The sequence below is a fragment of the Lampetra fluviatilis genome, chromosome 26 (assembly GCF_964198595.1).
Source record: "Lampetra fluviatilis chromosome 26, kcLamFluv1.1, whole genome shotgun sequence".
NCBI lineage: Eukaryota > Metazoa > Chordata > Hyperoartia > Petromyzontiformes > Petromyzontidae > Lampetra > Lampetra fluviatilis.
The window spans coordinates 4,994,666-5,021,874 of NC_136300.1; the positions used below are offsets into that span (position 1 = coordinate 4,994,666).

General features: G+C 41.7%; 2 protein-coding genes across 3 annotated transcripts; one reads left to right on the forward strand and one right to left on the reverse strand.

Annotated features, from left to right (window-relative positions):
• Positions 1-1,281: 1,281 nt before the first annotated feature.
• LOC144941989 (protein disulfide-isomerase TMX3-like) lies at positions 1,282-18,978 on the reverse strand. 2 transcript variants are annotated; one of them, XM_078868575.1, is made up of 16 exons: positions 18,889-18,978; positions 18,726-18,768; positions 18,146-18,185; positions 16,780-16,903; positions 15,776-15,821; positions 13,370-13,450; positions 11,920-12,019; positions 11,323-11,400; positions 10,887-10,953; positions 7,763-7,861; positions 7,302-7,356; positions 6,366-6,419; positions 6,072-6,128; positions 5,669-5,846; positions 3,671-3,739; positions 1,282-2,560 (listed from the first exon to the last, which is right to left on the reverse strand). In XM_078868575.1, the coding sequence occupies exons 1-16, from the start codon at positions 18,950-18,952 to the stop codon at positions 1,976-1,978; spliced, it is 1,740 nt and encodes a 579-aa protein (XP_078724701.1). In that variant the 5' UTR covers positions 18,953-18,978; the 3' UTR covers positions 1,282-1,975. The 2 variants fall into 2 exon arrangements, with proteins under 2 accessions (XP_078724701.1, XP_078724702.1); XM_078868576.1 differs by having other exon boundaries at positions 1,283-2,560; positions 5,717-5,846.
• Positions 18,979-20,325: 1,347 nt separating this feature from the next.
• On the forward strand, positions 20,326-26,557 carry PFDN4 (prefoldin subunit 4). Its single transcript, XM_078868578.1, has 4 exons — positions 20,326-20,417; positions 23,670-23,774; positions 25,006-25,146; positions 25,595-26,557. Exons 1-4 carry the CDS (start codon positions 20,394-20,396, stop codon positions 25,724-25,726), a joined length of 402 nt encoding a protein of 133 aa, XP_078724704.1. The 5' UTR covers positions 20,326-20,393; the 3' UTR covers positions 25,727-26,557.
• The last annotated feature ends 652 nt before the right edge of the window (positions 26,558-27,209 follow it).

Consider the following 27,209-nt stretch of genomic DNA (forward strand, 5'->3'; position numbering starts at 1 on the left):
TATTAAAAGGGCCGAAGGAGCTTACTGGGATGCACTTGTCAACATCTCGAAAATAAATCAGTTTTTAAAAAGGAACATCGCAAACACATCCCAAAAATTGGCACGTACACACTATTGATGGCTTATTCAGATACTTGCGCTATTTCAATGGGAATATTACACTTTTTAGTCGGTCATATCACGTAATTTAAATTAATCTACATTTTTCTACTCCAGCGATTGCCCAATAACATTACTGTATGTGGGAAAAAGACACTCAATATCGTTAGATGGAGAGGGTAGACAGGGAGGCTCAGGGGTACAAGAGCTCAGCTCGCACTAATGAGGTCCTGGATTAAAATTCACACTGGCACTTGTGATTAAACGGGATTATTAACTGTAGCCCAGCCTAAGGGCTCGTCCCGGTAACAGTGACTGCACGAAAACAACCCAAAGAGATGTTTCTTTCTGTACCCTATCCGAATTAATTTGCTAAATACCATGTCTTAGGTATTTAAAAAAAAATAGGTTTGACTTTCATGCGAAGAACATTTATCTGTAACAGGGCATACGGGAAAGTCCACTCCTATTGCGTGAATAAAAAAGAAGTCACTTGAAGGGTCCTCAGGATTTCCATGAAAACTTGCGCAGGCCAAATTGTAACATATGGTCTGTTCTCATCGATGTGTTCCTACCCCCAAAATTCCTTTATGAACTATAAGTAAAGTGCATTATTTTCTACTCATTCTATTACGTTTAAATTTATTTGAAGGTTAATTATTTTTACCATCTGGAATGCCGAATAGAGAAATTCCTGAGAGTTTGACGTGCAAAAAACATGTCAGTATTCAGAGCCGTTTTTTGTAATACTTGCAAACATAAACACATCTAACTGGCACAGAGGCGTGGGGGGTGAATATAATCACTATTAAGACGCTACAAAAAACGTGCCTGCAGTAGCAGAGCTGGCTCGTTAATTCGAACCCAGCCGTAATGTTTTCCACAGAAGCCTTCCAACTCCCAACATCAAAAACCTACACGGAAAGACACTTTTGCGACTTGCGCAATAACATTCACAGCGCAGCCTCAAGGGACAATTGGGCTGAACATTGGAGTGCATCTATTCTAAATCTGCTTGCAGTAGAGAGAACTAGTTTGGCCAGCAATTTATAGCTGTGCATTGCTTCGGGTAGACTTACTAGAATGAGTTTTTGGTGCTCATTGAGTTAATGGTAGATTGCTGCCTAATAAGATTGCCACATAAAAAAGCAGAAGGGACATGTGTTTACATAATCTATAGAATTGTAATTTTGCCAAGCGATGGGAATGTAGTGCATGAGTTATAAACATTACTCTGTAAGTATGCACAGATCATGCCAATAACTCTATTCATGTCTGTTTAAAGAATAAGCCATATACGTTATGTAACAAAGTTTCATCCCAGATTAAACATTTAAATTAATTTAACGACAAACGCGCTAAAACAGAGCAGTCAACAGCTACGCTTAAAACGCATTAATTTAATTTCAATAAATAGCATAAATAATATAGAATACATAATTCAAATGCAATGCAGAGCTCTAAACACCTGTTTTTCACGTCATTAGTCGATTTAAGGGTGCACTCTGAAGATTCCATTTCGATAAAATCATGCATAGTTGTGGCCTTCAACACATGAGTCATTATAGAAATAACACTATAGCGTAATGTTGCAGTGCTACACAAGGCAAATATTGATTGGCATTAACAAACCAGTGACCTCAACTTTACCCATGTTCATTTAACAGTTTATATACCACCGTTACGTTATTTAATTGCAATAACTGCATGCAAAGCATCGACCAACCTCGAAAAAATTGCTTAACAAAAAAAACGCATGCATTTCACCTGGATGAACAGCATGTTGGTGACGCACTAGCATGCTATGACAAACGAGCACACATTTTCACCTCCATAAATTAAAACGCCTGGAGAGCACAACAGTTTCGAAGTCCCGCTAGTCAACACTACTCTCGTTTTCATGCATGATGACTGCTGTTTCAACCAGAGGCCTCGGTGGCCCCTGAAGCGCCAACTTGTGCACATTCCCGTCCTTATCCTCCTCGCAGCCCACATTTCCACCATCATCATAGCCGTCATCTTCATCCTCGTCGTCATCCTCGTCAGATCCAGTATAGCTCTCGTCGTCGTCGTCATCGTCGTCGTCATCATCCATGTCCTCGTCCATTTCTTCCTCATCCGTGAGTGCGGCATCTTGTCCGCCCGTGCCGCTCGGCTCGTACGCGAGATGCTGCTTCAAAGCCGCCACCTCGTCACCGTCGCCATCAACACCACCCGCCTTCCTGAGACGCAGCCCGTCCCCGCCACCCCGGGCACTATTCCACGCGTTCCCCGCCACCACCACGGTGCCATCACCATCATCCCCGTCGCCGTCGCCAGCCACCTGTCTGTCACGCGACGATGCCGGTCGAGGAAGAGGTTGGCCACGGACCCACAAGCGGCTGTAGCAGATGAGGGTAAAGACCACCACGGGCGTGCCGTACAGGAACAGGCCGAGCAGCACAGACTGCTGGAACACAGCCTGCAAGCATCAGCAGCACGCAGTTAAGCCATGCTGGTACGCAAGACAAGTGATACAAATATTTAATTGTACTTAACAGGCGACGTATGTTATCTACACACCTGCTGCCATAATTTCTGATGAACAAATCGTGCAGAATGTGCCCGATGTCATCAAATTTTTGAAGCTAAGCAGGGTTGGGCGAGCACCATGCAACATGTTATTGGTTGTTGCGGGAGTGTGTTGTGGGCAGTGGAGCGCCGTGCAATAAAATCCAGTTGTACTAAACTGTGTACTTTACTCCATATCAATGTTTCCCACCTTCAACCCACACTGACCAATGGCGTAGAGAGGCCTTCACCCAGCAATGAATTGAAAAAAGGATCTCTGTGTACGTTAACATAATTGTCCTTTTGTCATTGTGTGAGACAGCATTTTGAGACGCAGTTTCATTTAGATGCTTTGTATTTCATTGCATATTTTTTGTATAAATTAATGTAATAAATCAAGGTTACTTTTAAAAGTGCGATAGAATATGCATGATTAATTTCTATTCTTAACCACATGGGGTCAAACCCCTCATCTTTTTGCAGGCAGTAACAATGTATATGATTGTTCCGCTGGCTTATTAAGCACAATTCTGAATTTATTTTGACAAAGTCTATTGACATACTTCAAATTGAGTATTTTACACAAAGGTAAAAACACTCCTGTGAGGTTGCATCAACAGTACTCAGAACAATGTATCAAATGAATGACTTCCCTTCTTTTGCAAGAACGTAAGACCATTTGACTGCAACATCAAAAGATAACTTGTGAATTTAGAAACATCTTTACAACAATTGGTCACGTAAAAATAAAGCAGTGCTTTGTAATAAGCACACAGCATGTTTTTTGACCGGCATGCTTATCGCCTTGCAGTTGTGTTGTTTGAAAACCCCAGAAAAAGACTGTTTGAAAGACAGGATAAGCATGTGTTAAATTACATCGCCATGATCGCGGAACCGAGGGTCGCACGGGTTAATACCAACTTCAACGGAGTTAAAAAGGTGCTCAGGATTAAGCAGAATGAACAGCCTAGATGTAACGGAACTCCACGGTTTCCAGTTGCCGCGAGTGTCAATCTCTCACCGATATCACCGTGGAAGCGTCGTAGAGCAGCCTCTTGATTCGGAAGTAGGGACTGTTCCCTCCGTGAGCCTACGGAAAAGTTGGACGTTAGAACACATGAACCTTATGGTGGGACCCCGGGTCCCATAAGCCCCTGGCTCTCGCATAAACATTATATTATAATGTAAACAAAAACTTTGCTCTTTTTCACCAATGGGTTTGAAGGATGGTGGCAAGTGTTGTCTTGTTAAACTATGCCTTTAAAACTGAAAACTACTCTATTTAAATACACTACAAAAAAAACATTATTTACATCCCTCTGTCAATCATTGTGTTTCTCGGTGTGGATTTGTGAACACACTTTGTAAACAGTACATAAAATAGAATGCTTTTTCAATGCGCTGTTCATATTGTAACAAGCGTTTATACCAATGTTACTCTACAGAGTAGTGGGTCGCTGCTCCCCTTATCCGCATTCATACGAGCGGTATGTGGGGACTATGGCTTAACCGCAAAAAAAAAACCTATCTGCACAGAGGCATACGGACAAGAGAAGTATTATCAAACAGGAGGAATTAATGGTGCAATGCATCTCATCTGTTAAATATCTGCAGGTAATAGGATTGTCATCGATTGATCCTGCCTGCAGACATTGGTAGGTCACAAATAATAATAATGAAGATAAGAGAGCCGTTTCACTATTTTACGCATACTGTTATGACAAATAAAGGACTTAAGTGGTGTAGGCAGTTTGAGCAGCTTTGGATAAGACTTGTGATCCTGCCCATACCCGAGCATGGAGTGCATTCGCTTGTTCAGTTCTTCTGCGTTGCGCTTGGACGACATGACAACAGAATGATCCGCGCCAGGTGGGTCGCGGCCAAAAATAAATTTATTAATTACGATTTTTACTTTCATTTATTCGGGACCCCAGGGTCCCGCCATAAGGTTCATATGTCCATGTTCTTCCAAGCGTTACAAGTGTAAGGATCATTAGAAGGCACATGTGTATGTTTTAAATACACATTGCTGTATGTACATCTACATTTCAACGATGAAGAAAATTAACTGGCTATGAAAACCAAAATGGTAATGAACCATTTTCATTCCTCTAACACATGTGCATACTATGCACAAGTCTTAACAAAACAATATTTTCCCTTTCGCCTGGAATAAACAGTTGACGCAAGTGCTGTAAGCAAGCGCTTTATATATATCCTTCTACATATTGGAATGTAACAAAGAGAAGAGGGGTCACCAGACTGCTGCTGAGGTTTATCAATTCAAGAGTCAAGGGTTTTTACATACGCTTACACATGTACACAGCATAATCAAATACACACGAAATCTACATTTCAAATGATGCTGGACAGGGCAAATTAACTCGCTGTGAAAACAAAAATGGATACAAGTTGTTTTCCTTCCTCTAGCACTTCACTCCTACAAAACACGCAGAGCTGTCAACAGCTACGCGGCGTAGGGGAGGGCAGCCGCACTGATTGATGTCACATTGTTAGGGCCGCGTGTGAAAGAGGCGTGCCTTTCCTGTGTTTTTTATAGTGTTCCGAGCCACTCGCTCATGTTTTGCCCAAATACTCTCACCCCGAGCAGCATGCGGAACATCTGATGGGGGGAGAAGAGGTGGTAGAGGTGGGGGGGGCAACTTATAGAGATGTGGAAGCAAAGGTTTTTTTAAAGTCAGGCTGAAAGGTGAATGTGGTGTAAAAAGTTGATGCCCAGGGTGAGAGAGAGCACCACAGGTGCAGCACTGTCTAACAACGCCATGTTAACTCCACATTCTACTAGATGCTATAAATACGACGAAAACAGTAATTGTCACCATAATCATCCTTATCTCAAGTTATGCCTTTGGCAGTTTTTGTCCCCACACAAACCAGTCCCCCAGAGCGCTCACTGCAGTGGAGTTTAGCCATGCCAAGTGCTTATTGAAGGACAAAGCGGTCGTTTATTGATTGCAAGTAATTACCCAAGCCTGTCCCCCAGCACCCAATGACCTACTTTATCTTGGTTTAGTGCTAGGAGAGACGCTTCCCCCAGAGGTCTGACCTCCAGTTTCCCAGCCAGGTTGCTTGTGATGAAGGTGAAGAGGTCCTTGGCGGAGCGGAGGTCACCCTCGGGCAAAAAGAACTGCTGGGACGAGGTGTTCACAAGAATCACGCTTGGGACGTCCACCACGCTTGCGACCACATGGGAAGAGGAGAGGAGGGGACAGAGGTACCATTTTTTTGTGTTTTCCGTCAAGCCTCATCTACAAACATGTGTTTTGTGTTTTTTTTTTATCACAATCACATTTTTGTCATAAACATTTGAACCATGCGATTGGGCCTGGATGGAGTTAGGACTTTGGTTTACATTTACTTTGTGAGCTTACTGTTACATCGTATGATGTGGTTGGCCTTACCTCATGATCAGGTCATTGATGTGAATGTTGCCATCTGTGTATCCAAACTGAAATTGCCTGCAGTGGCATATGGGGGGGGGAGGCGGTGGAGAGTCAGGATTCGAAGATGTTCAACAGGGAGTGTGCGGACAAGATAACAATGCATGAGAGAGCCAGTCAACACACGAGACCGTGTGTCGAGCGCCCCACCCCTGTATATTGAGACTCAGTGGAGCAGGGTATAGAGCGGTCGAGGTAAGTGTGAATCTGTTCATTGTCAAGGTGCATGTTGAGCGCAGTGTGTCTATGACTCACTTGTGAAAGTTCCTCCTGTAATTTTTTGACACTTCTTCCACCATATATTTGAGCCTGTTTCAAACAACATTAAGGCATCAATTCATCAGCCTGAGGCCAAAAGTTGCTTGTTGGTAGCGCGTCTACTCAAAAAGAGACCGTGAAGCAATTATCACCCTAGATTTGAAGCTTTCGTGACTGCAAGGAATCATCTTCTTAGGTTTTTTCGGTAAAGTCACGTAGAAAGTAAAATAAAATAAAAACAAAAATCACGACGTTTCGGAGGCAACACAAGTCTCCGTCATCAGGTGGGACCGTCACAGCCAGATTAGCTGTATCAAGTGATACAGCTTGAGGAGGGGACAGAGGTACCATTTTTTCAAGTGATACAGCTTGATACAGCTAATCTGGCTGTGACGGTCCCACCTGATGACGGAGACTTGTGTTGCCTCCGAAACCGCGTGCTTTTTGTTTTTATTTTATTTTACTTTCTACGTGACTTTACCGAAAAAACCTAAGAAGAATTATCACCCTGCACAACTTAACACCACCGTTTCTGGTAATTACTGTAGAGTATATTTTTTTATTTAGCGACTTATTTCGATAATTATTAGTAGTAACATTTCACTTTTTCATTATCGATTTTCCATTAAATGTGCTCTCAAAAGGCTTGCTCATTCTTAAGAGCGATTTTATTTGATCTTGTGGCCGACACTTTATCCGTAGAAACGCATCTCCAATGTTATAATGAAAGTCAATGGGGAAATAGGGTTTAGAGACGGAATTTCACTTTACAGACAACTTTTCAGGAACGTAACTGTTCTGTATATTGAGGGATGCCCGTATTTACGTCTCTATTGTGAAAATGGGCATGCACTGTGAGCTTAAGAATCACTTTTAATCAATGAATCGATCCATCCTTACACTGCTGCTTAACATTCAGTGGTAAAATTGTACCTGTTGTCATGTTTAATGTTAGTTCCACTCAAGACTGCAAGGACCAATGATTTTCCTGCAAGAAATAAAAAGTATCATTCACATCACTCGGTTAAAATCGTAAGGTGAATCATAACATACATGCAAACCAAGCTCCATTTACTGTCATTTTGTGGTGAATTGTTGAATAAAATAAATACTTTGGAATGCATTATTTGTTGAGTCAACCCCATCAGACGATCAGTGTGTGCATTGTTAAATGCAATGAGACTGAACAAACCAGATCTTAAGTTTACACTTGCAATGTTACAGGAAATACAGTCAATGCGTTGGGTTAGGGCATGACTGCATTGACCAATCCTAAGACTCATTCCTCCCATGGCCTCTCTGCTCACCTAGACTGTAGCAGCTGCAAATACACAAGCCCCCTTGTCAGTGGATCTATCCCCCTGGGCTCGATGCCAAAAAATGCGCCCGTGTACCTGTGTCAGCCAGGTCATGCAGAGTGATACTGTCGATGAACAGGAATTCTGGGAACCTCTCCCTGTTCACCCACTCCTCCAAGCTTCCATCTTCAAACTCTGTAGTGGTAACAAAAGTAGATTTCTTCTATTTTTTTTCAAGCAATTACAATTGTGTTGTTTATCTCATTTATAAGATTTAAAAAATATATTAAAATGCATGGAGAAATAATTCCTTTTGTATCAGAGAATGCAAGAGATTTTTTTCACAGAAATTCAGAAAAATCCTTCCAATGGCTTTTATATATATCAAAATTACACAGTAGGGGGTGCACTTCCCTGCAAGCTCTGCTAAATTGTCACATGAAAGTCAATCCCAAAAGTATTTATATTCACTCCGAGTTGAAATTTTGCCAAATCAAGTTGAAAATCAAATTTCACGTGATATAGTTACCAGTGACCATCAAATGGCACTACGCTTGTTGCTGCCTGGTTTCCAACCCAGGAACTGGTGCTGACTCAGTCCGCTGACCTTAGGCCAGCTGGTCACTTGCAGCTAAAGTATGTTATACTTGCTCCCAAATTTTTTGAAATGTCACCATGTGATCACCAACAAATGTGAATATAAAAACATTAAAGTAGCAAGAAACTAAGGAGAAAGCAATGGGGATGTTTATGCAGTTAAGTTGGTTCAGCAAAGTTTTGGAAGGCCATTAACTTTGATGCAATTTTGTTCAAAGTAACACATTCCAGAGTGGTATTTCAGTAATCCTGAGAAGGCTGCAATTTCCTTCAGGATTTCTCAATCTTATATATTTTATGCAGGAATTTCCTACAATTTTTATGATTGAAGAGGCTTTTCATTTTTCCAGGAGAGATTTTTTGTATTCAAGAAAGTACATTGTATTAATTAGGTTTTACGTCTGCATGAAACTTGCACAAGAGTTGTATCAAGGTAATGGTTGAAATTTACTGAACCAAACTTCTATAATATGTATTGCTTGAAAAACACTTGGTAATGACTACCATTTCAGCAACTAAAAACTACGCGCTGTGTTATAACGTATACAGATTTGAGACCACCTTAAAAAAAACTTCCAACTTGACTGCTAAATCTGAAAAACATTTCAAAACCACAACAAAACAATTGAAAACATGACCTAAAAGCAAAAATGTTTAAGCCATATGCATCATAGTTGGCCTTTTAGGAGTACATACAATGACACGTTTTCAAGAATTCATTCTATTAAATACCAATGAAAATAAATCGGTATTTTTGGTTCCATGCAAAAACACTTTCAATTACTTCAAAATAAGACGGTCTTTAGAGATTGTTTCATGACAAACACAACAGTTAAACCTCAGTTTCTTATATAATTTTGAATGCTTTGCAATTAAATGTCTATGGGACCTCAGTGGACAATATGACCTCTCAATAACCCTCACGTCCCTCTGCTTCAAGACCTCTCCAGCTTCTTAACCCCAACAGGTGTCAGAGTCCATAATTAACTTAAGGCTCCATAATTATCTTAGCCACATCTGCTGGCGCTTCGGTTTGTGTTGAGATATGCCATTTAAAAAGGGAGCTCTGCATGCCATAGGTTATGTGGGGTCCGAAGGATGATGTCTATTCTAACGTTTAAACGTGAAGGTTTTTTTCAAAAGGATGTAATGTCTGAAACCGTGTTGTTGATGCAAAAAAGTATTTGTGAAATATAGTGAGTTTTTAAATGCATATATCTCAGAAACAGGAAAAATTCCAATTCAGCCCAGAAATGTACCATATAAAAGATTCGGTCTTTGAATAATTGGTTCTCTTCCAATTGGATTGAACAAAGTAAAAAAAAAGTAAACTTACAAAAAGACTAGAATGTCTACTCTCAGTACAGTTTAAGTAAAATGCAACTTTGTGGATCATGCAAGTTTAAATGTGTTTTTTGCAAAAAATGGAAAAGCGAATGAATCTCGAATTATTGTATCTAACACAAGTGCACTTGGCTGTAGACAAAGATACTTGCCTGTTCTCAATAACTTTGAACAAACAGCGCCTCCCAGTGTCAGACTGCGGCCATCTCAGCGATTCAAATTCGATCTCATTTAAAGTGAAAATAAGAGCTCTCTGTGCAATGCCATACTTGTTTAAACCTAATTTGAGTCTTACGACGACACATTTCATTTTTAGATGTAATTGAGGCAAGTACAATAAACTAAAATTGTCACTCTCAAATTCACTCGGATTAATTATATTATATTCTCCCATCTTCCAGAGCAAAATCAATCATGTCATCCATCCGACGACGAGTTCCAGTAGCTGTGATTTAGATGGCGATTGGCCATGTGGTTCCTGGAAAGCTATACGGTCAAGGGTTAATTACTGTTGGGAATTAAGTGGCAACAGGAGTGTAGGTCTGTTCATACAAATGAGTGATCTACTCTTGGCGTTTGCAAAAGTCACACAACAGCTGTGGCTGGGTAATTGATGAGGATCCACTTGTTAAAGCAGTAACACAATATGTCCCTCAACACAGGCCTGTTTTTACATTGCATTATAGGGACAAAGTAAGTTTATGTTGAGCATAATGTATTTAGATTACTACTTAATTATCTTTGGTTATAGTTTGTTATTCTTGAGTATTAAAACACGGGCTATCAAACTTTTACTGGCAGACGATGTGCACAAACAGGCGGTTAGACTCTACAGAACGGTTAAGCAGAGCCTTTCATGATGGCCAATCCGGGAAGCCTCTTGGGCATTCTGGGAGTCCTAGAGAGGGGCTGCATGCCACATGTGGGGAACCCCTGAGATACAGCACAAACAACCATTATGTTGGCTACATGACCTGGCACATCCGCAGTGCCACTGACCCCATTCTTAAAACACAAGGCTGTGGACTGCATTTTAGAAGGCATGGGGCTTCAAAGGAAAGGGATGGGAAATAATGTAATGGGATGGGGTGGGATGATACGGGACATCATGGGATGACTGCGGATACACCAGAATGAAATTATACAAGAGTGGAATGTGATTGGAGATATAGTGTGATGGGAAACAACATCATGGTATAGAAATGCAGGGATGTTGAACAAATAAAATCAATTAAGAGGTGCAATGACTCTTGTGCTCTTGCACGAGCTGTAAATGTACCATCGAAGACGTAAAATGTTTCATCCTTGAATGCCAGAACAGCCGGCAGCTCGTACAGAACTACGTCCTATTGAAACAGAGACACGCCATACTGGTACTGTCATTTGCACCCTATTAGCCTCTACTTATCTGTACATGTAAAACTACTTGTTATAATGCACAATCATATTTAGAAACACATTTGAAATGAAATAATTCAAGACATCACAAACTTAAATGTGGTACAATTCTATTGTTCATGTTGTAGTTATCAAGCAGTACACGTGTGTAAACTATAAATACGGTAGAAATTAACCAATTAACTCTCACATCTATATACGGCTGGGTTTTTTTAAGAGAAAGCTATAGTTTGTTGAATATTATTTCTAGGTTTGTACGAAGTTCGATTGAGTTAATTTTAGCATGCAGTTTATACACAACACTAACGTGCTCTGACCTCAGGAAGTGCTTCCTTGATTGCAGAATAGAAGTATGTGTAGACGATCAATTCGGTGGCAACTTCAAGGTATTTCTCCTGAACGGCAGAATGAAGCAATAAACAAATAGGGTCAGAGGCACCGCGACCTTACCTCTCCAATTCCAAAATATACCTTAATAGCTCTACCACGTTCATTGTTGGTACATTTCCGTATATATATTTAAGCATTGACAAAGACAAAGATCCCACGTATAGCCTTAGCTGACTTTTGGGGCAAGTGTTATTAGTGAGTAGCACCTATGGTGGGGGTGAGTGGGTGGCCAACACCATGCCTGGCCGCTTTTGTCTCCCCAGTGGTGATGTTTACACACAGCACCAGGTACTAATTTTAGGCTGAGTCAACCTAGGGGAGGCCCAGAACCGGTTCAGATAATCGTCACTGGTGATGGCCATGAGCGGGAATTGAACTCTGGTCGCCGGGCTTGTAGCGCAGCACGCTAACCGTTGCACTAACGCTCACCAAAAGACAAAGACACACTCACAAGCATACACAGCGATGCCAACTCCCCCCAAGTATTGTTTTATTTTAATATTCTCATTTGGAGAGTGGTTTACCTTCAATGGAGACTCTCCACCCACATATACAAAACACGTGTCGTGGGCCTTCTGTGCTTTCTTAAATGCTTCAGGGCTGGACAGGGAAAGCACAGTTGGCCTGAAGAAACAAAACTAATTGTTATTACATGGGAGAACATATTTTAGACAACAAAACACACGCAACAATTTCGGATATTCTCCCACATGGTGCATATCTATTGCATTGTGTAGATCACATGTGTAGAGTAATAGCGCTGGCTGCTGACGGAAAGTGGTACCTGCAGTGTATAGCAGTACACACGTCAGCAGGTGACAGTATATACGGGGAGAAAGAGAACTCAGGGGAAGTTCATTAAGGAGTCCATCTAGAAGCCCCGGGAACCTGCTAGTAGGTTTCAGAAGAGAGGCGTAGGCCAGGGCGGAGCAAGGCCACGCCGGCAGCATACGAGGGAGCTCTGAGCGAGAGCTCGGGGCCGTTACTGGAAGTGGATCTCCTCGCCGTGCTGCTGTTCGCCACCATCGTTGCCGCCGTCTTCACCATCACGGGGCGCCGACAGCCTGCCAACTGTTCCCAGTAAATAGTGCCGCCGACAATAGACGGTTGTGTATATAACATCTGTAAAATAGTGTGCACCCACGTAGGGTGTGTAGAGTCCCGATTGTGTGCGAGAATAAAGGAAGGTGCCTCCAAGTATTTCTGTCTCCGAACTGCGTCACTACACACGCTTGACTAATCTTGATTAGGAGCATCAGCATCATGAGAATCAATGCATTGGCGCGATATAAAACCGAAATAGAATATACTTTTTTAAGAATGTAAACAAGGGAAATAAACAATCCTTTGGATTAGAACCCAGTTTGTCAAACATAATGGCTCAGTGCTCTGGCATTGTCTTTAGCTGTGTCAAACCCTCAGCAATCAGGAATGCTAACTAGACAATTTCAGTGAGCTTAATGGTTATAGATGTTTTTATTGTTTGGCCTGTTATTTACACAGACCATGGATCAAACACCGAAAAGTGTACAAAAATCATGAGGACGTGCACACTTGGAATTACATTGAGACAGAAAGAGGAACATGTTGATCAGAGAACACCAAGTGAAGACATATCGACTGTTAAGAAAAGTAAGTGGGCTTTGGTAAGACATATCGTTTGAAGGGATTAGGGCCGATGGATCAGATTGGTGATGGAAATATATCAAAAGGAGGCAACACACACCCAGGAATGTACCAAGCACAAAGATGGAGCAATGAGAGTTACTAATGTACAGAAGCGATACATTACGGTGATGTGCAGAGGCCTTCATCCAGCAGTGGATATATCATGACCGATTATGATGAGCAGCACAATTAACGCTATGAACATTTTTCAGAACATCATTGAATCGGTAAGCCTGATCTTGCGTAAAAGTGCGATTGCAATTTAAATAAAATGTAAAACGCTTGGCTTTTTTGGGCATGACTTACCCAGACACTCTGTTGGCAAATTCAATAATCTTCTCTTTGCTGTGTGGCCCTCTGTAGTTATAAGCCAAGTCGCCCTTTATCCTGGCAAAGGAAACAAACAATTAACTACTTTACAATTATGTATTTGTGTAATGAGAATCCTGAATAATGATTTATATTGGTGCTGAAACACTTTTCATAATAGGTGTTCATGGATTAATATAAACTCCTAAGCACACAACATCCTTAAAACTGCTGAAGTATTGTTTATTAAGTCGTCGTATAAGGTGTATGTAATGGGTGCATGTGATCCCTTTAGGTATTAAAGCTGGTACATTTACCACAAGTTAAAAATAATCGAGTCATATCAAATGATAATACTCTGAAGTGTAAAATGGTCAAATCGTTACACTCTTACTTTGAATTAACATTAGACATATACTGACTCGTGAAGATGCTTAATCTTTAAGCCCAAATATGTAACATCAATTTTTTCCAATTTGCATATGGATAGGCCAATAGGTTGCTAATCTAAAATACTGTACCCAACGATGCAAGGAAATTGGACCATGAACCACAATGCAATGGGCACAAGGACAGTTTTATCTGTCTACGAGCAGTGGAAAAATAAATAACAGAAAGCCATTCAAGCACTGACGCCAAGAAGCCCTGCTGCCCTTAAGATGCGGTTATCTTTCCCTAAGTGACGTTATTCGTGGCATCGTATTCTGGAGGGCTGGTGCACTTGAGTGGGTTTAAGCTATGTAAACCCATCTGGGAATGTACTCTGTCAGCCGTCTAAAAGTCCCCTTGATAATATATCAGAAGCATCACCTTACCATTTGTTTTACAGATCTGGAAGATTCTCTAACGGCTGTGGAAAAAGTATGCCTTTGTGTGTCAGTATTTGTTCATGGTAACATTCCTCAATAACTTTCATTTATGAGCAGGATATGAGTCTATAGAGACAAAATTCTGTCTTTTTGAAAGGAGACAATGTCTATCAATTGTACAATATAAATTGTACAATAAGAGTATGTAGAATAAGCAGGCGATAAGCAAATGAAATGAGACCTTCATACCTCCAGCCTGCATGCAGCAGTTCAATCCTACCATTTTATGTGGCGTATTCAGTTTAACTAGCCTATAACAGTATCACCAGATCTCAGAAGCTAAGCAGGCTCCTGCTTGTATACAGCTTGGATGGGTGACCACCATGCACACCTGGTTATATAGGCCACTACGGAGCTATGTAATGGGTAGCAGAAGGAATTACAGAAAAATACATTGTTGTATTGTACTTTCTATGCCCCACGTATGTGCTTCTCACCTTCACTAATCGGCACTTGACCAGCGTGGTGAAACCATCACCCAGCAGTGGTTTGACAAAAGGTTTGTCCATTCACATTCAGTATGAAAATACATTTAACAAACCAGGAGTTCAAGCTGTCATTCCACAATAACATATCATGTTAAATAAAACCTATTGAACCTTCTAAAGTAGTTATGGTTTGTGCATTGCAGATCATAAATAATGTCAAGTTTTCAGGTATTATGAAACATGACATGAAAACACTTTATCTGAGCACTGCTGGAATAAAGTGTAGCTTAAACTTTACGTTTGTATTATATCCTAAGAGTATTATATCCTTTTCACAGGTGTTTACGGTACTCAGTGATGATTTCATCTAAAATGGCAACAGCTGTTGAGATCACATAGGGATTCACAGGTTGTTTAACGGATGTCTACATTATTTAAAACTTCCACTCACAAATCCCACTGCATTACCACTTTGAGTCGCTTGTTAATCTCTCCGAGTGCCCGGACAGCGATCCGCATGGTCAGCGTGTAATCACTGGATTCCTTCATCGCTTAGTGACGGCTCATTTTCCAGAAAGGACCTCTGGCAAATGTGTCAAACACTGTATGATGTAGATGCTATAAATATAACCATTTGGTATATTTTCTGAGATATTTCCTGTTAAAGTAATTAATTGCGAATACACCAATTGCAGGATATTTACAGATTATATGTATGCACATGTGTTTGTTTAAATATAGTTATATATAAGCAATTGCGGCCAACTTGTAATTAAAATGATCCAAAGTTCCATCTTTCCATGACAATATCGTATAGGTGAATGGAGAAGGCTGACTGATGTGGAATTACACTGTAAGTTGTCCATCTCTGATAAACCAAGAACAGTCCCTTTAAGTTTGAGACAGCTTACTGGCTCAATTAATAGGAATCCACCCCCCTGTAGAGCTTGCTAACAGAGTGGGTCCAATGTTAAATACCGCAAGGTTTTGTGGTTTACCACTGTCTAAGAGTACACAGAGTGGCGTGACTAATGCAGAGCTATAAAGGACCAAGGGGAAATCCCATGCGGAGCGCGTTCATGACCAAGTGGGAAGCACACACTCACAGTTTGATGCTTGGGAATCCTCTTGCTCCAAACTCTGAAGCCAAGGCTTCAGAATGCAACACAACAGCAACATTATTTTAGTGTCACAATCTATAACAAGTGTACCATTACCACCACTATTATTAAAAGTCACTTATTTAGATCTCACTGAGTCTCAAGACTTTATCAGGAGGGTCCTGCTTGCATTGGGCTGTTTGGCCAATTTCACACAGTAAAACCTTGGATTGCGAGTAACTTGGTCTGCGAGTGTTTTGCAAGACGAGAAATTTTTAAAAATAAATATTAATTTGATAAACAAGCGAGGTCTTGCAATACGAATAGTACGTATTCGCTTTGTCTGCCGAGCGTCACGTGATCACAACTGATATACGAGTGCTTTGATATACGAGTGCTTTGGATTACAAACACGTTTCCGGAACGAATTATGCTCGCAATCCAAGGTTTTACTGTAAATGTTTTTTTTATATTGATGGAGGATTCGGAGTTCATGGAGAAAACCCTTGCATATGAAGGGCACACACTCAAAAGTTCCACACCGATGGGTTCACGACCCATTTGGTGTGCAGCCATTTTCTGGCCACCTCATAGTCGAGTAGGTTTGGAGTTTCACAAATCTATGTGATTTACCAACCCTTGCCATCAAAGTGCTGAATTTCAGGTATGTGCAACCCTACTCTGCTTCCATGTTTTCTGGAAAGGGGGACATTTAGCCACACCAACAGTTCCTTAGATCAACACGGGTGGCACAGAGGTCAGTGCACAACCGACAATCAGAAGGTTGCAAGTTCAAATTATGATCGGAGGTTGATACAGCCCCCAAAAGTTAAATTCACTTGGTGGGCCACCACCAGGCAAGGAACATCCGAGTTAATCTGAGCCCTGTTGGCACATCACATATTTAGCCGATGTGGATAATGGATAAACACTCAACCCATGGACCCTTGGGGTTAGATGGAAGCAGCAGCTCTGAAAGCTCAGGTTAAAGCTTTACAATGACAACTCACATGAATGCTTGATGGCGTCCATCTTCCCGACTCGCACAGGCGAGCCTGCCTCGTGTAAACCCAATGCTACGTCCCTCCAAACAGGGTCCAGCTTTTTGCAATGGCTGCACCATGGTGCGTAAAACTGCAAAGAGAAAAAAAACCCATGTCAGAATACACCGTCCTTGAAATAAAAACACCTGCACAGTGCAAACACGGATCCATTGCTGGCCTCAATGTTTAGACCAGGGATAACTGTTATTATTCCATCTCTATGTTTCATTATATACGTTGAATAATATATAATGGAAATCGTGAATGCAGATTTTTTTTTTACCATTTCAAAATGCAGGCAACTAAAGAAACTGCTTTCATATGTAATAGCCGTTGAACTGTTATCCTTAGCCAATTGGCTGGCTTCATATTCAAGCATTGAAACGTTAAAATGTATGTAACACCCATGGATGAAGAATAATAACAATGTCTTACTATTTTGGTTTTCTAAGTAATTTTTTTATTAGTCATTAAACTTCTTTTGATTTGTTGTTCTTCTGCACGAACATTTTGTACCACAATATTATTTGCATGGATCTTCCTTGCAAAACGAACTTCACTCAGTCGGCTCTCATCTAGTTATAAGCTTATCATCAGTAGTAGTATGTTCTATTCATCACCATATTAAGGCATCCCCAACGCCATCCTTCATGGACCTGTATGCCACAATCCATCTCTTGTCCACACATGAGATAATATCATATCCAAGGAGGTTGTCCTCTCAAATGTGTTCTTTCCCTTTGGCTGTTATCCATTCACCAGCCTCAGTCATTGGCCATCATCCCTCTTATTAATGTGTTTGGCTGAGGCTCATTTTTAACAGTACTAAGAGTCTACACTCGTCTATTAAAGAAATTGTTAAATTAAAGAATACAACTAAATCAAATTAAGATAACAAATGCGGAGAGGTAGCACAATGGCTAACACACTACACGATGAACCAGCGACCCAAGTCTGATTCTTGGTCATGGTGAACATCATTGATAAGTAGTATGACCTTTAACCAACCACACCAACCTGGTTGGGTTAAGTATGGTTAAACAATGATAATTGCTTTTTACCCTTTTATCTGGCAACAAAACTGACACCTTTATTTTACAAGGAGTCATGTTTGCATTGACCACAATATCTGCGGTCGGAATGCAAACAAACAACACAACAAAAAGGTGTCAGTTTTGTTGCCAGATAAAACGGTAAAAGGCAATTATCATATTTTGCTACTGGCAAAGGAGGTTCTAATGGTGTATGGTTAAACAACCCTCGTAATCTACTTTTATCTAAGAGTGCCTTTAGGGGCTGCACATTATGGCTCCTTCAATATCCTGAAACTCACATTCACAAGCCAGGGTTCTTGTTGTCTCAGATCATGTAACCTGAAATGAAAGGGGGACATTTAAAACACTTGAATATTAAGACACAGGGTCCAACATTAAACAATCTGTCCCAACGTTAAGTATTTTGTTTCATTAACAATGACATGCTACAATTTAACTTGTGAGCAGCAGAGGGCAGTGTACGGCACGACACAGTATTTGTTACTGTATGTCAAATGTAGGTTTTAAATCTGCTTGGTTTTCGAATACACTAAACCAGTTAATGTTGCCGATAATTGAGAATACACAAAATACACTTTGTGGTACACAGTGCCAAGAATTAAACATTTTTAAAAACAAATCAAACGTAGCCAACAAATACGCCAATCGCAGTGCAACGAAATCCATTGTTTTGTTGTTTACCACATTACACATCCCTCTTTCATGACCACTTCCACAAACCCCCCACGCGGCGTGGGATTTAAAGGTCCATCCAGCAGTGGATTGACACAAGGATCTTGTGCGTGAGCCCCGTGTAGGAGGTAAAAAAATGTTTATTGAATTACAACATTTAAACCCCCCCACCCCACTTCAACTCACGTTGACGTCAATTCGACAATTTCGCCTCCCGCATTCGCCAGCACTGAGGGAGATAACAAAACAACCACCGTCACACAAACACACACAGCTCACGATAACCTCTTCTCAAATGTATAAGCAGCGAGTTAGCGAGTGAAATGTCGTCGTCGTCGTCGAGACTTGCCGAGGAGACACGCGCCCGCCGCTGCGATCGCCACCGCAGCTGCTGCAGCAGCAGCGGCAGACATCGCCTCGTGTCAATCACGCGCCGGGGGGGCCGGGGGGGGAGGGGCCTCGGGCACGGTCACGTGACACGGGCTGAAGACGGTCGGGGTCGCCATGTTGGGTAGGGGGTTTAGGTGGGGGTGGGCGGTTGGGTGGGGGTTTGGGTGGGGGTGGGCAGTTGGGTGGGGGTTTGGGTGGGGGTGGGCAGTTGGGTGGGGGTTTGGGTGGGGGTGGGCAGTTGGGTGGGGGTTTGGGTGGGGGTGGGCAGTTGGGTGGGGGTTTGGGTGGGGGTGGGCAGTTGGGTGGGGGTTTGGGTGGGGGTGGGCGGTTGGGTGAGGGTTTGGGTGGGGGTGGGCAGTTGGGTGGGGGTTTGGGTGGGGGTGGGCGGTTGGGTGGGGGGTTTGGTGGGGGTTTTGGTGGGCAGTTGGGTGGGGGGGGGCGGTTGGGAGGTTGGGTGGGGGCGGTTGGCGAGGGGGTGGGGAGTGGGTGGGGGTTTTGTGGGCAGTTGGGTGGGGGGTGGGCGGTTGGGAGGTTGGGTGGGGGCGGTTATTGTGGAGGGGTGCGGCATGTGGAGTGCGCGACCTTCTTGTACTTTCGTGCAAATTTCCACGCGGGCATGAATATTAATGAAGGGGGGGGGGGGCTCTTTTGCAGCGACGTCACACACGAATGTAGCACTGTGCTGCGTATATTATTTTTTACTGTCACTTTCTGTAAATAAACGTCATATTTGAAGCGACCTTCCGCTGCGTTATTCTAAAAAAAACACCCACTCATGAATATTAATGATGGGGGGGTGAGCCTCATGTGGAGTGACGTCACGCGGGGGGCCCTCATGTGGAGTGACGTCACGCGGGGGGGTGAGCCTCATGTGGAGTGACGTCACGCGCGGGACGCCGGGGACGGACAGACATTTCTGGGTGATTATTAGGATTCTATATTGATTATAGGAGGTAATATTTCCTTTAAATGCATTGGTGTTATCGAGTTTGTTTTGAGTTGGGGCGCTGGACATCTGCGAGAGAGAAAAGAGCTTTACAGCTCATCGGATTCCATCCGCATGGAGACTGTGATGACGTCACGGCGGATGACGTCACGGCATCTCCCCCACCCAACGTGGCGATTGCAACACACGCACACTCACCCACACAACGGGCAGGGGGTTCATATCGGAAGACGCAGATTCGTCTAACACCACCCACACACACACGCAAATATTAAACTTGAGACCAAACATTTAAAACCACTAGCGCGTTGCGAATTAATACTTGTATAATTTTGTCTTGACTGACGTTAACAGTTTATTTGTTTTTTTTTTACCACGTTTCATTTGTTTTATTTTCTTCTTTCTCTTCCTGTCAGGTAATACGCGCGCGTGTGCCGATTCGTCGTTCGGCCGCCTTGCGAATCGCCAGTTGAGTTTTACCGCGGCGAGCACGTGGGGCGTGGTGGTGTCGTGGGGACATGGCGGCCACTGTTACCAAGGGGGTGAGTCGTGGAGATCGCGAATTGCTGACCCGTGGTTCTCTGTGTGTCAAACACTCGCGCCGGTTTACACTCCGTCGTATTGTTTATTGCAACAGAGACATTGAGTTGTCGGGGCCATGCGGCGTACGGTCGTTTCAATACGGGCAAAACAAAACCCCCCACATTTGTTTGTCTAATTGTTTGTGTTTCTCCCTTGTGATGGGACTTTTGTCGGATGAACGTTGAGATTTACACGGGGCACGGGGTGACCAATAAGGTCTGAATCGGTCTGTGATAAGGTGGGGTACTGATGATGGGTTGACGGATATAGCTGCTGTTGCTGCTACTACTAATGTAGGTGTTTTGGGGTGGGTTAGATCAAGTAAATATAAATGTGTCGTTAAACCTGCCACCACCCGACACAGCCAATTGGTAAGATGTCACGTAGACATGGCAATTCGTTACCACACCATGCGGTCTGACTTCAATTCACATCTTAACAATTTGTCGTTCCAACATTCGATCCGGAATCATTTAAATGTTTATCTTGCGCGTACTGTGTCTCGAAGTCTGTGTCTCTTTCTGTCCGTTTCCTGCCGTTTAAAGCCATAAGCTAACGTCGCGTGATAACTGCGTTTGTATAATGTTGGTGAAGAAAAATTAATGTGCCAAACGTAATTGTTGTATTTTTACACTCGAGAATCGAAACGTTGTGGTCGTACCCGAGTTTAATCGACAAGCCGAGCGGTTGGGCCTCCTCCGGGCCCATTCTTTCTAGATTTGATTCTAGATTTGAAGCTTTCGTGACTGCAAGGATTCATACTCTTAGGTTTTTTCGGTAAAGTCACGTAGGTAAAAAATAAATAATAAAATGCAAATAATAGGCCCATTCATTGTGGAGACGCGCAGAGTTGCTGCTCCAACCGAGCTTGTAGAACTAATGACAGGTTGATTCAAATCGTAGCTGCAGTGATAATTCTTGGTTAGTTCGGTAAAGTCACGTAGAAAGAACCAGGAAGAACCAAGAATATGAATCCCTGCAGTCACGAAAGCTTTAAATCGAAATGCAGTGATACTGTCACGGAGTATTGGCTGGCACCGTCCTTGTTTACAAACTTTTGAAGGTTTTTTTTTAATATATAGCGAGCAATTGTTGTGTATAAATATAACCGGGGCGGGGCAGAGTTGGCGTATTTGGTTAGCGTACAGCATCTTCATCGCCACGAGAGGCCTGGCCATCGGTGTTCAGTCAGCTCCCACACACGGCTAACGCCAGTGGCGAATGCGAAATTGTAGTTGTTGCTCTGAATCTACATCAGCCGTCCGAAATTAGAAGTGGTGGCGAACGATATCTGAATCGGTCCCAGGCTTACCTCACTGCAGGAATCCACCCCTAATGGACGTTTGCGAAAGAGCTTCATAGCTCATCAGATTTATCCGGGATCAATAAAGATACTGATTCTGACCAACCTGGCACTGTATGTCAATCAACCATCGTCGCTCTTGGGTGGATCCCTTCATCCAGAGTGGTTTGACGAGGTGTTGCACATCGTTATACTGTATTATTGTGTTGTAATCTAAGAATAACCGACTCAAGCTCGACAATATAATTCAGGAGGGGATGTTTGGCCAATTCCATTCGTGTTTAAATGTTTGGTGGGATGCTGTAAATGGCTGTGAATCGATTCGTTCTTAAATGTATATTCTTCAGCTCATTATGCGTGCGTTCATTTGCACCTGTGTAATTTTCCTAAATGCAGATATTGATGGGACGGTAAAAAAAAATAGGAGTTGCAAAATGTACAAATGAGACGGCGCAGGCAATACAAGCAATACTATGCATATGAGGAGACGATACAAATCTGATAATATAAACAAGACGATGTAATTGGTTCCAGAAACGAATTGGTTCTGGTTGTGGCAGTTCTAAAAGATGTATAGGGGTGGGTTATTGTTGATTTTTGACCTGCGGATAGCAATCGGCAGAGGGTAGCGATTATTGTCTGATCAGGTTGAGAAATAAGTACGATTGGAGTACTTTGAGTCCGTGTGAAAGCCTTTGTGTTTTGAGAATGATCCACGAAAACAGATATCAAAGAGCTACCATCAAACGATGATGGCTGATGGATTAATTTCTCGTGGTGGAATAGCAGCAAAGCAGAGAACACGCTTGAGATGATTACTCCCAAACAGAACAGGAGTGATGAGAGTCTAGCTCATACGCAGGACAAGGTTTCAGTTTTGAGTTTCATTTATTTGGTATAGCCCTGTGAGCCATTCGGCTCTTGAATCGGGTGCAACCGCAACAAACAAAAAACAAAAACACGAACAAAAAACATCTTAAAGTGACTAAGGGCAAACAGAAAAATCCAGGAAAAAACTACTAACAAAAATTTCCAGAAAAAAGCACCGTACACCAACGCTCTGCAAAAATCCCAGTGGGATGCAAGTCAAACAACAAACAACCACAAGACAACTTAGATTAAAGCCATCATTCTAACTCCGCACTACAACAAACAAATATGGCCAAACCCAAAAACTTTTCGAAATAACAGTGATCATAGGAACTGTGACCGAAATTTCACAATAAACGACATAAACAACATGTACCACCAAACCCTGTAGCCATAGCTGGCTGCATGAGTCACTCCACAACAGTAGGAGCATCAGTATTAGTATAAAAAAAATTCAATGCACCTTTAAAGATTAGCACACTAGGTAGACTATAGCATCCCAGGACAGTGTGGTATAGCGACGGTGTGGTGAGCTGTACGTCAGCAGTTGATAGAAATTGACTGATGAATGTGAAATATTTTATTTATTTATTAACAATTAATTATTGTGGTGCCATTAATCCTGTAATGCATTTGAATTGACTGCATACCCTATATTGATAGATGGATGGGGCAGTGTTGTAAGTGCCTCTTTCATATTGAAGAGGATTGTCTAATTTTATCAGCATCATCCAACACTGGCTTGGCATCAAGTGGACATTACGTATTCCTTTGGCAGGACCTCGTTTTTTTTCTTCACAAAACACACATTGTTGACCTCCCACGAAGTGGTGGAAACTCTGTATTGCAATGGTAGGAGAGAATGTGGGCACATGCAAATGTGAGCTGTAATGAAATTACGAACACATGATTTAACAATTGTGCAAAGTCCGAAGCATCACTACAGAGAGAGCTTTGCATCAGGGAGCGATTGGGCAGTGAAGCCGCATGGCGTATGTTGACCTAGGAATGTGTTGATGGTCTTGAGCAATCTTTGCAGGTGGAGGACGTCAACGTGACGTTTGAAGATCAACAGCAGATCAACAAGTTCGCAAGAAATAACACGAGGCTAGTTGACCTGAAGGATGAAATAGAACTTAAGAAGGTAATGTGGGAAATTCACCTCACCCAGCTTTTGTAAGAATATGAAGTGAATGTTGAGAAATGTACAAACGAACCGTTTAAAATGTGTTAATGTGTGTTAATATAGTCATTTTGGTGCAGTTTTCAGCAAGGTCGCGTGATCTTGCTGAAAACCACACCACGAGTGTATAAAAAGTAATTTACTCAAATATTATGTTCTTTTTACACTATTCACATGTATTTCTGGAAGAGTGCTTTCTGTACCACGTAAGCTAGGCAATTCCATAAAAGACAAAAAATAAGGTTTCCAACATTGTTTTATTTTATAAAGGGGTTTATTTGAGAAATTTGATGTAATGCCTTGATGCACTTTTGAAACATTGAATATGTTTGTGCAATTTTTTTGTATCATTTGATTTTTCAATCAATTAAAAATTTCTCTCTGCCCAAAGTATCTATCTTTCATGCGTTGCTCTTTGATGTGGCTGGCTTGCCAGATGTGGTGAATGCGAGAGTAAATGACCTTTTGCCAATTGCTGCAAGCTGCCAAAATATGCAGCAAAAACAGAAGCGAAAATTGAAGTTACAGCTCTGTAGAGATAGATTGAACTCTTTGAAGAATTGTCAACTTCACCATTGGTTTTAATTTTGATATACACCAAAAGTACAGGTTGTACTTTACTTACGATGGAGATGCGTTACGACGACCCCATCGTAAGTCGAAGATGGCCTAGCCTACCCAGGAGTCTTAAAGAATGGTGTTAATTGAGCAAAACTGAGCAATTTACAGTACCGTACTGTATAAACTATATACTGTATATATTTATTAATTATACAATACTGTATTGCACAGTCAAATGTAAAGTGAAAAAACAAGGTAAATTCTTAGCCTACCTATATGAACTGCAATTTAATAGAAAGTTTTTTCAGGAAACAATCCTATCTGCTATAAAAACTTTTTTACATTCATTGGACGTATCGTATCGTGGTAACCTTAAAATGAAATCGCTGAAGCTACGTATCATACATGCATTGAATGTATCGTAACGTATCATATTGTACTGTACTCACCAAGATTCTGTCTGTCGTCTGCATACTTGAACGATGTTAGGTTGTTGATGGCAATTTTGTCGTATCGCTATCGCCATCGTAAGATCGAAATATCGAAAGTCGGACCGTCGTAACTCGGGGACTACGTTATGTTAAATTGTAATTTCTCCCTTGCGGTGGCTCTTTTTCTGTCTTTTGATCAGAAAGAGCTACAGAATCTGCAGGATGCGGCTGATGATCTGATGATGCTGGACGATGACTCGATGCTCATCCCGTACCACATTGGGGAGGTGTTCATTTGCCACAGCCAGGAGGAGACTCAGGAGATGTTGGAAGCTGCGAAGGTGTTTTCCCCACACATGAGTCAAAAGCAGTAACCAGTTATTGACGTTATGAGAGTTTTAGATTGGGTTCTAAGAGTTATGCATCAGATTATATGCAGTTTATTTGCATTGTTCATCTCCAATGTAATGCAGACCTCGGTGACTTTGCTTTCATCATATCCATGCACTTTAAAATACCATTGAGGCAGATGCATGCCTTTTATCGAAAGATTGTGCCGATCAACTGACAACCTAGCATTCTTTCAGAATTTCCTCTGTCTTCCATGTTGAAATGGTATTGTGCAATAATGTATTATGCCCATAGTTATAAGTTGTCTTCAAACGTAAGTTGCCGTAAAATGTAGCAGTAGCACTGTCTTGCGTGCTTTGCCGTTGCATTGTTAGTCACATATCGGGGTAAGTTTCTGAATTAACGTGGCTAACTATAATGGATGTTCGTGCGCAACAGAAAAGCATGGAGGAGGAAATTGCTGCATTGGAAGCTCGTGCCGTCACCATCAAGAAGCTGCTGTCGGAGCTCAAGGTGCAACTCTACGCCAAGTTTGGCACCAACATCAACTTGGAGGCAGATGAGGAGTGACCAGTCCGGCCGCGATTCATGTCAGAGGCATCGAGGAAGCAGCGCCATTTGATTTTGGGGGCAAAGGAATCCAAAGCGACCACCCGCAAATCGTGTGCATTGCGAGTCGATGACTTGTGCTCTAGCCATGCTTACAAAGTCGGGGTGGAGGAATAAGTTGGTTTTCAAATGGAGGCAGGCAAACCCGCATATTTGCCTAACAGTGGTTCCCATATTTCACTTTTTGTTCTCTCCTCTACCCCAACGTCAACAGATTGTCAATTATAAGTTGAACGAGATCGATCGGTGGATGGTGTACAGCTGTGTGATGGTGTCTGACGCTTTTTTATTTTTACATCCATTCAATTAAGTTACAAAATGGTTCGAAAAGCTCTCTTGTAGAGACTTGAATCACCAATAACTGCACATATAAACCTACTTAAAGTGTGTATGTACACATAGGTGAAGTGCTTGCATTTTTAATAATTTTATTCAAATGGGAACATGAGTATCTTATTGCTAATGCATGCCAGTACTAATATACATGAATGTTCACATGTGTGTGTACTCTTAGTTTAAGTACTTTGGTTTAGTGTCATACTTTGAGTTACCGAAATGTATACTAAATCGTTTGGATATTTAAATAGCGTTATATTCTATTTAAATGAATAACTTCAACCTAACGAGACATCAACAGTTGGTAAAACTAAACCAAACATGCAACTTGTTCACATTAACTTCTGTTTTGGTTACCTGACATTTTTGTTGATTAAATTATTGACTTTAAAGAGGAGTACTGTATTTCACATGTGTTTTTCTTTTGGAAATAAAACAATGATGCTATATATGGTACAGTGGGAGTTGTGTTAATGTGGTTCTTGGCAAGCTGTCACAAATGTGTGTGGTGTTCCTTTGTGCTGTCTCCTTGTGTAACATTGCTGACACCATCCTGAAAAAAAGTATTGCTTTTAATTATTTGATTGCAGCTCTGTAAGAAACACGGTTATTGGCAATGTGTTATTAAGAGTCGTGACTGAAACTGCATGCGTTGCTTGCGACGCAAACCATTTCAATATGGAAGCACCCTGAAATTAAATTACATCCTGAGCAAGCCATTTATTATTTGTGAAATGTAAGCACATGCAATTTTAAACAGTACCACAATTGTAATATGTTTTCCTTCCCCAAGGTTTGGCGATGTTGGGCAAGTATGTTTAAAATATTGGGTAAAGAATTACCCTTTGTCTAAAATCACATGTCTAAGTTATCTGGAGAGTATTAAAGAAGCGTTCACGCCCATTGCATATTGAGAAGTAGACGGTCGACTTTGTTCTGAAATTTCCAACACTGACACTTGACCCAGCTAAACCTGCCAAGCAGATGTGAATCTTCAACCGTTGTCTCTTACCAACAGCGCAACGGGCTGTCTTGACAAATTAAAGATAGCTGTAAAATAAGCTTGACTGAAGTATAGAATTCAAATTATGAACAGATTGGTGAAAAG

Excerpts from the sequence above, each read along its gene's own strand:
- PFDN4 (XM_078868578.1), top strand. The coding sequence starts at position 20,394 with ATGGCGGCCACTGTTACCAAGGGG. Across the intron at positions 20,418-23,669 it reads CGGCCACTGTTACCAAGGGG|GTGGAGGACGTCAACGTGAC; the intron begins GTGAGTCGTGGA and ends CAATCTTTGCAG. Across the intron at positions 23,775-25,005 it reads ATGAAATAGAACTTAAGAAG|AAAGAGCTACAGAATCTGCA; the intron begins GTAATGTGGGAA and ends TCTTTTGATCAG.
- LOC144941989 (XM_078868575.1), bottom strand. The coding sequence starts at position 18,952 with ATGTCTGCCGCTGCTGCTGCAGCAGCTGCGGTGGCGATCGCAGCGGCG. Across the intron at positions 18,769-18,888 it reads GGCGGGCGCGTGTCTCCTCG|TGCTGGCGAATGCGGGAGGC; the intron begins GCAAGTCTCGAC and ends TATCTCCCTCAG. Across the intron at positions 18,186-18,725 it reads ATTGTCGAATTGACGTCAAC|GTTACATGATCTGAGACAAC; the intron begins GTGAGTTGAAGT and ends CTTTCATTTCAG.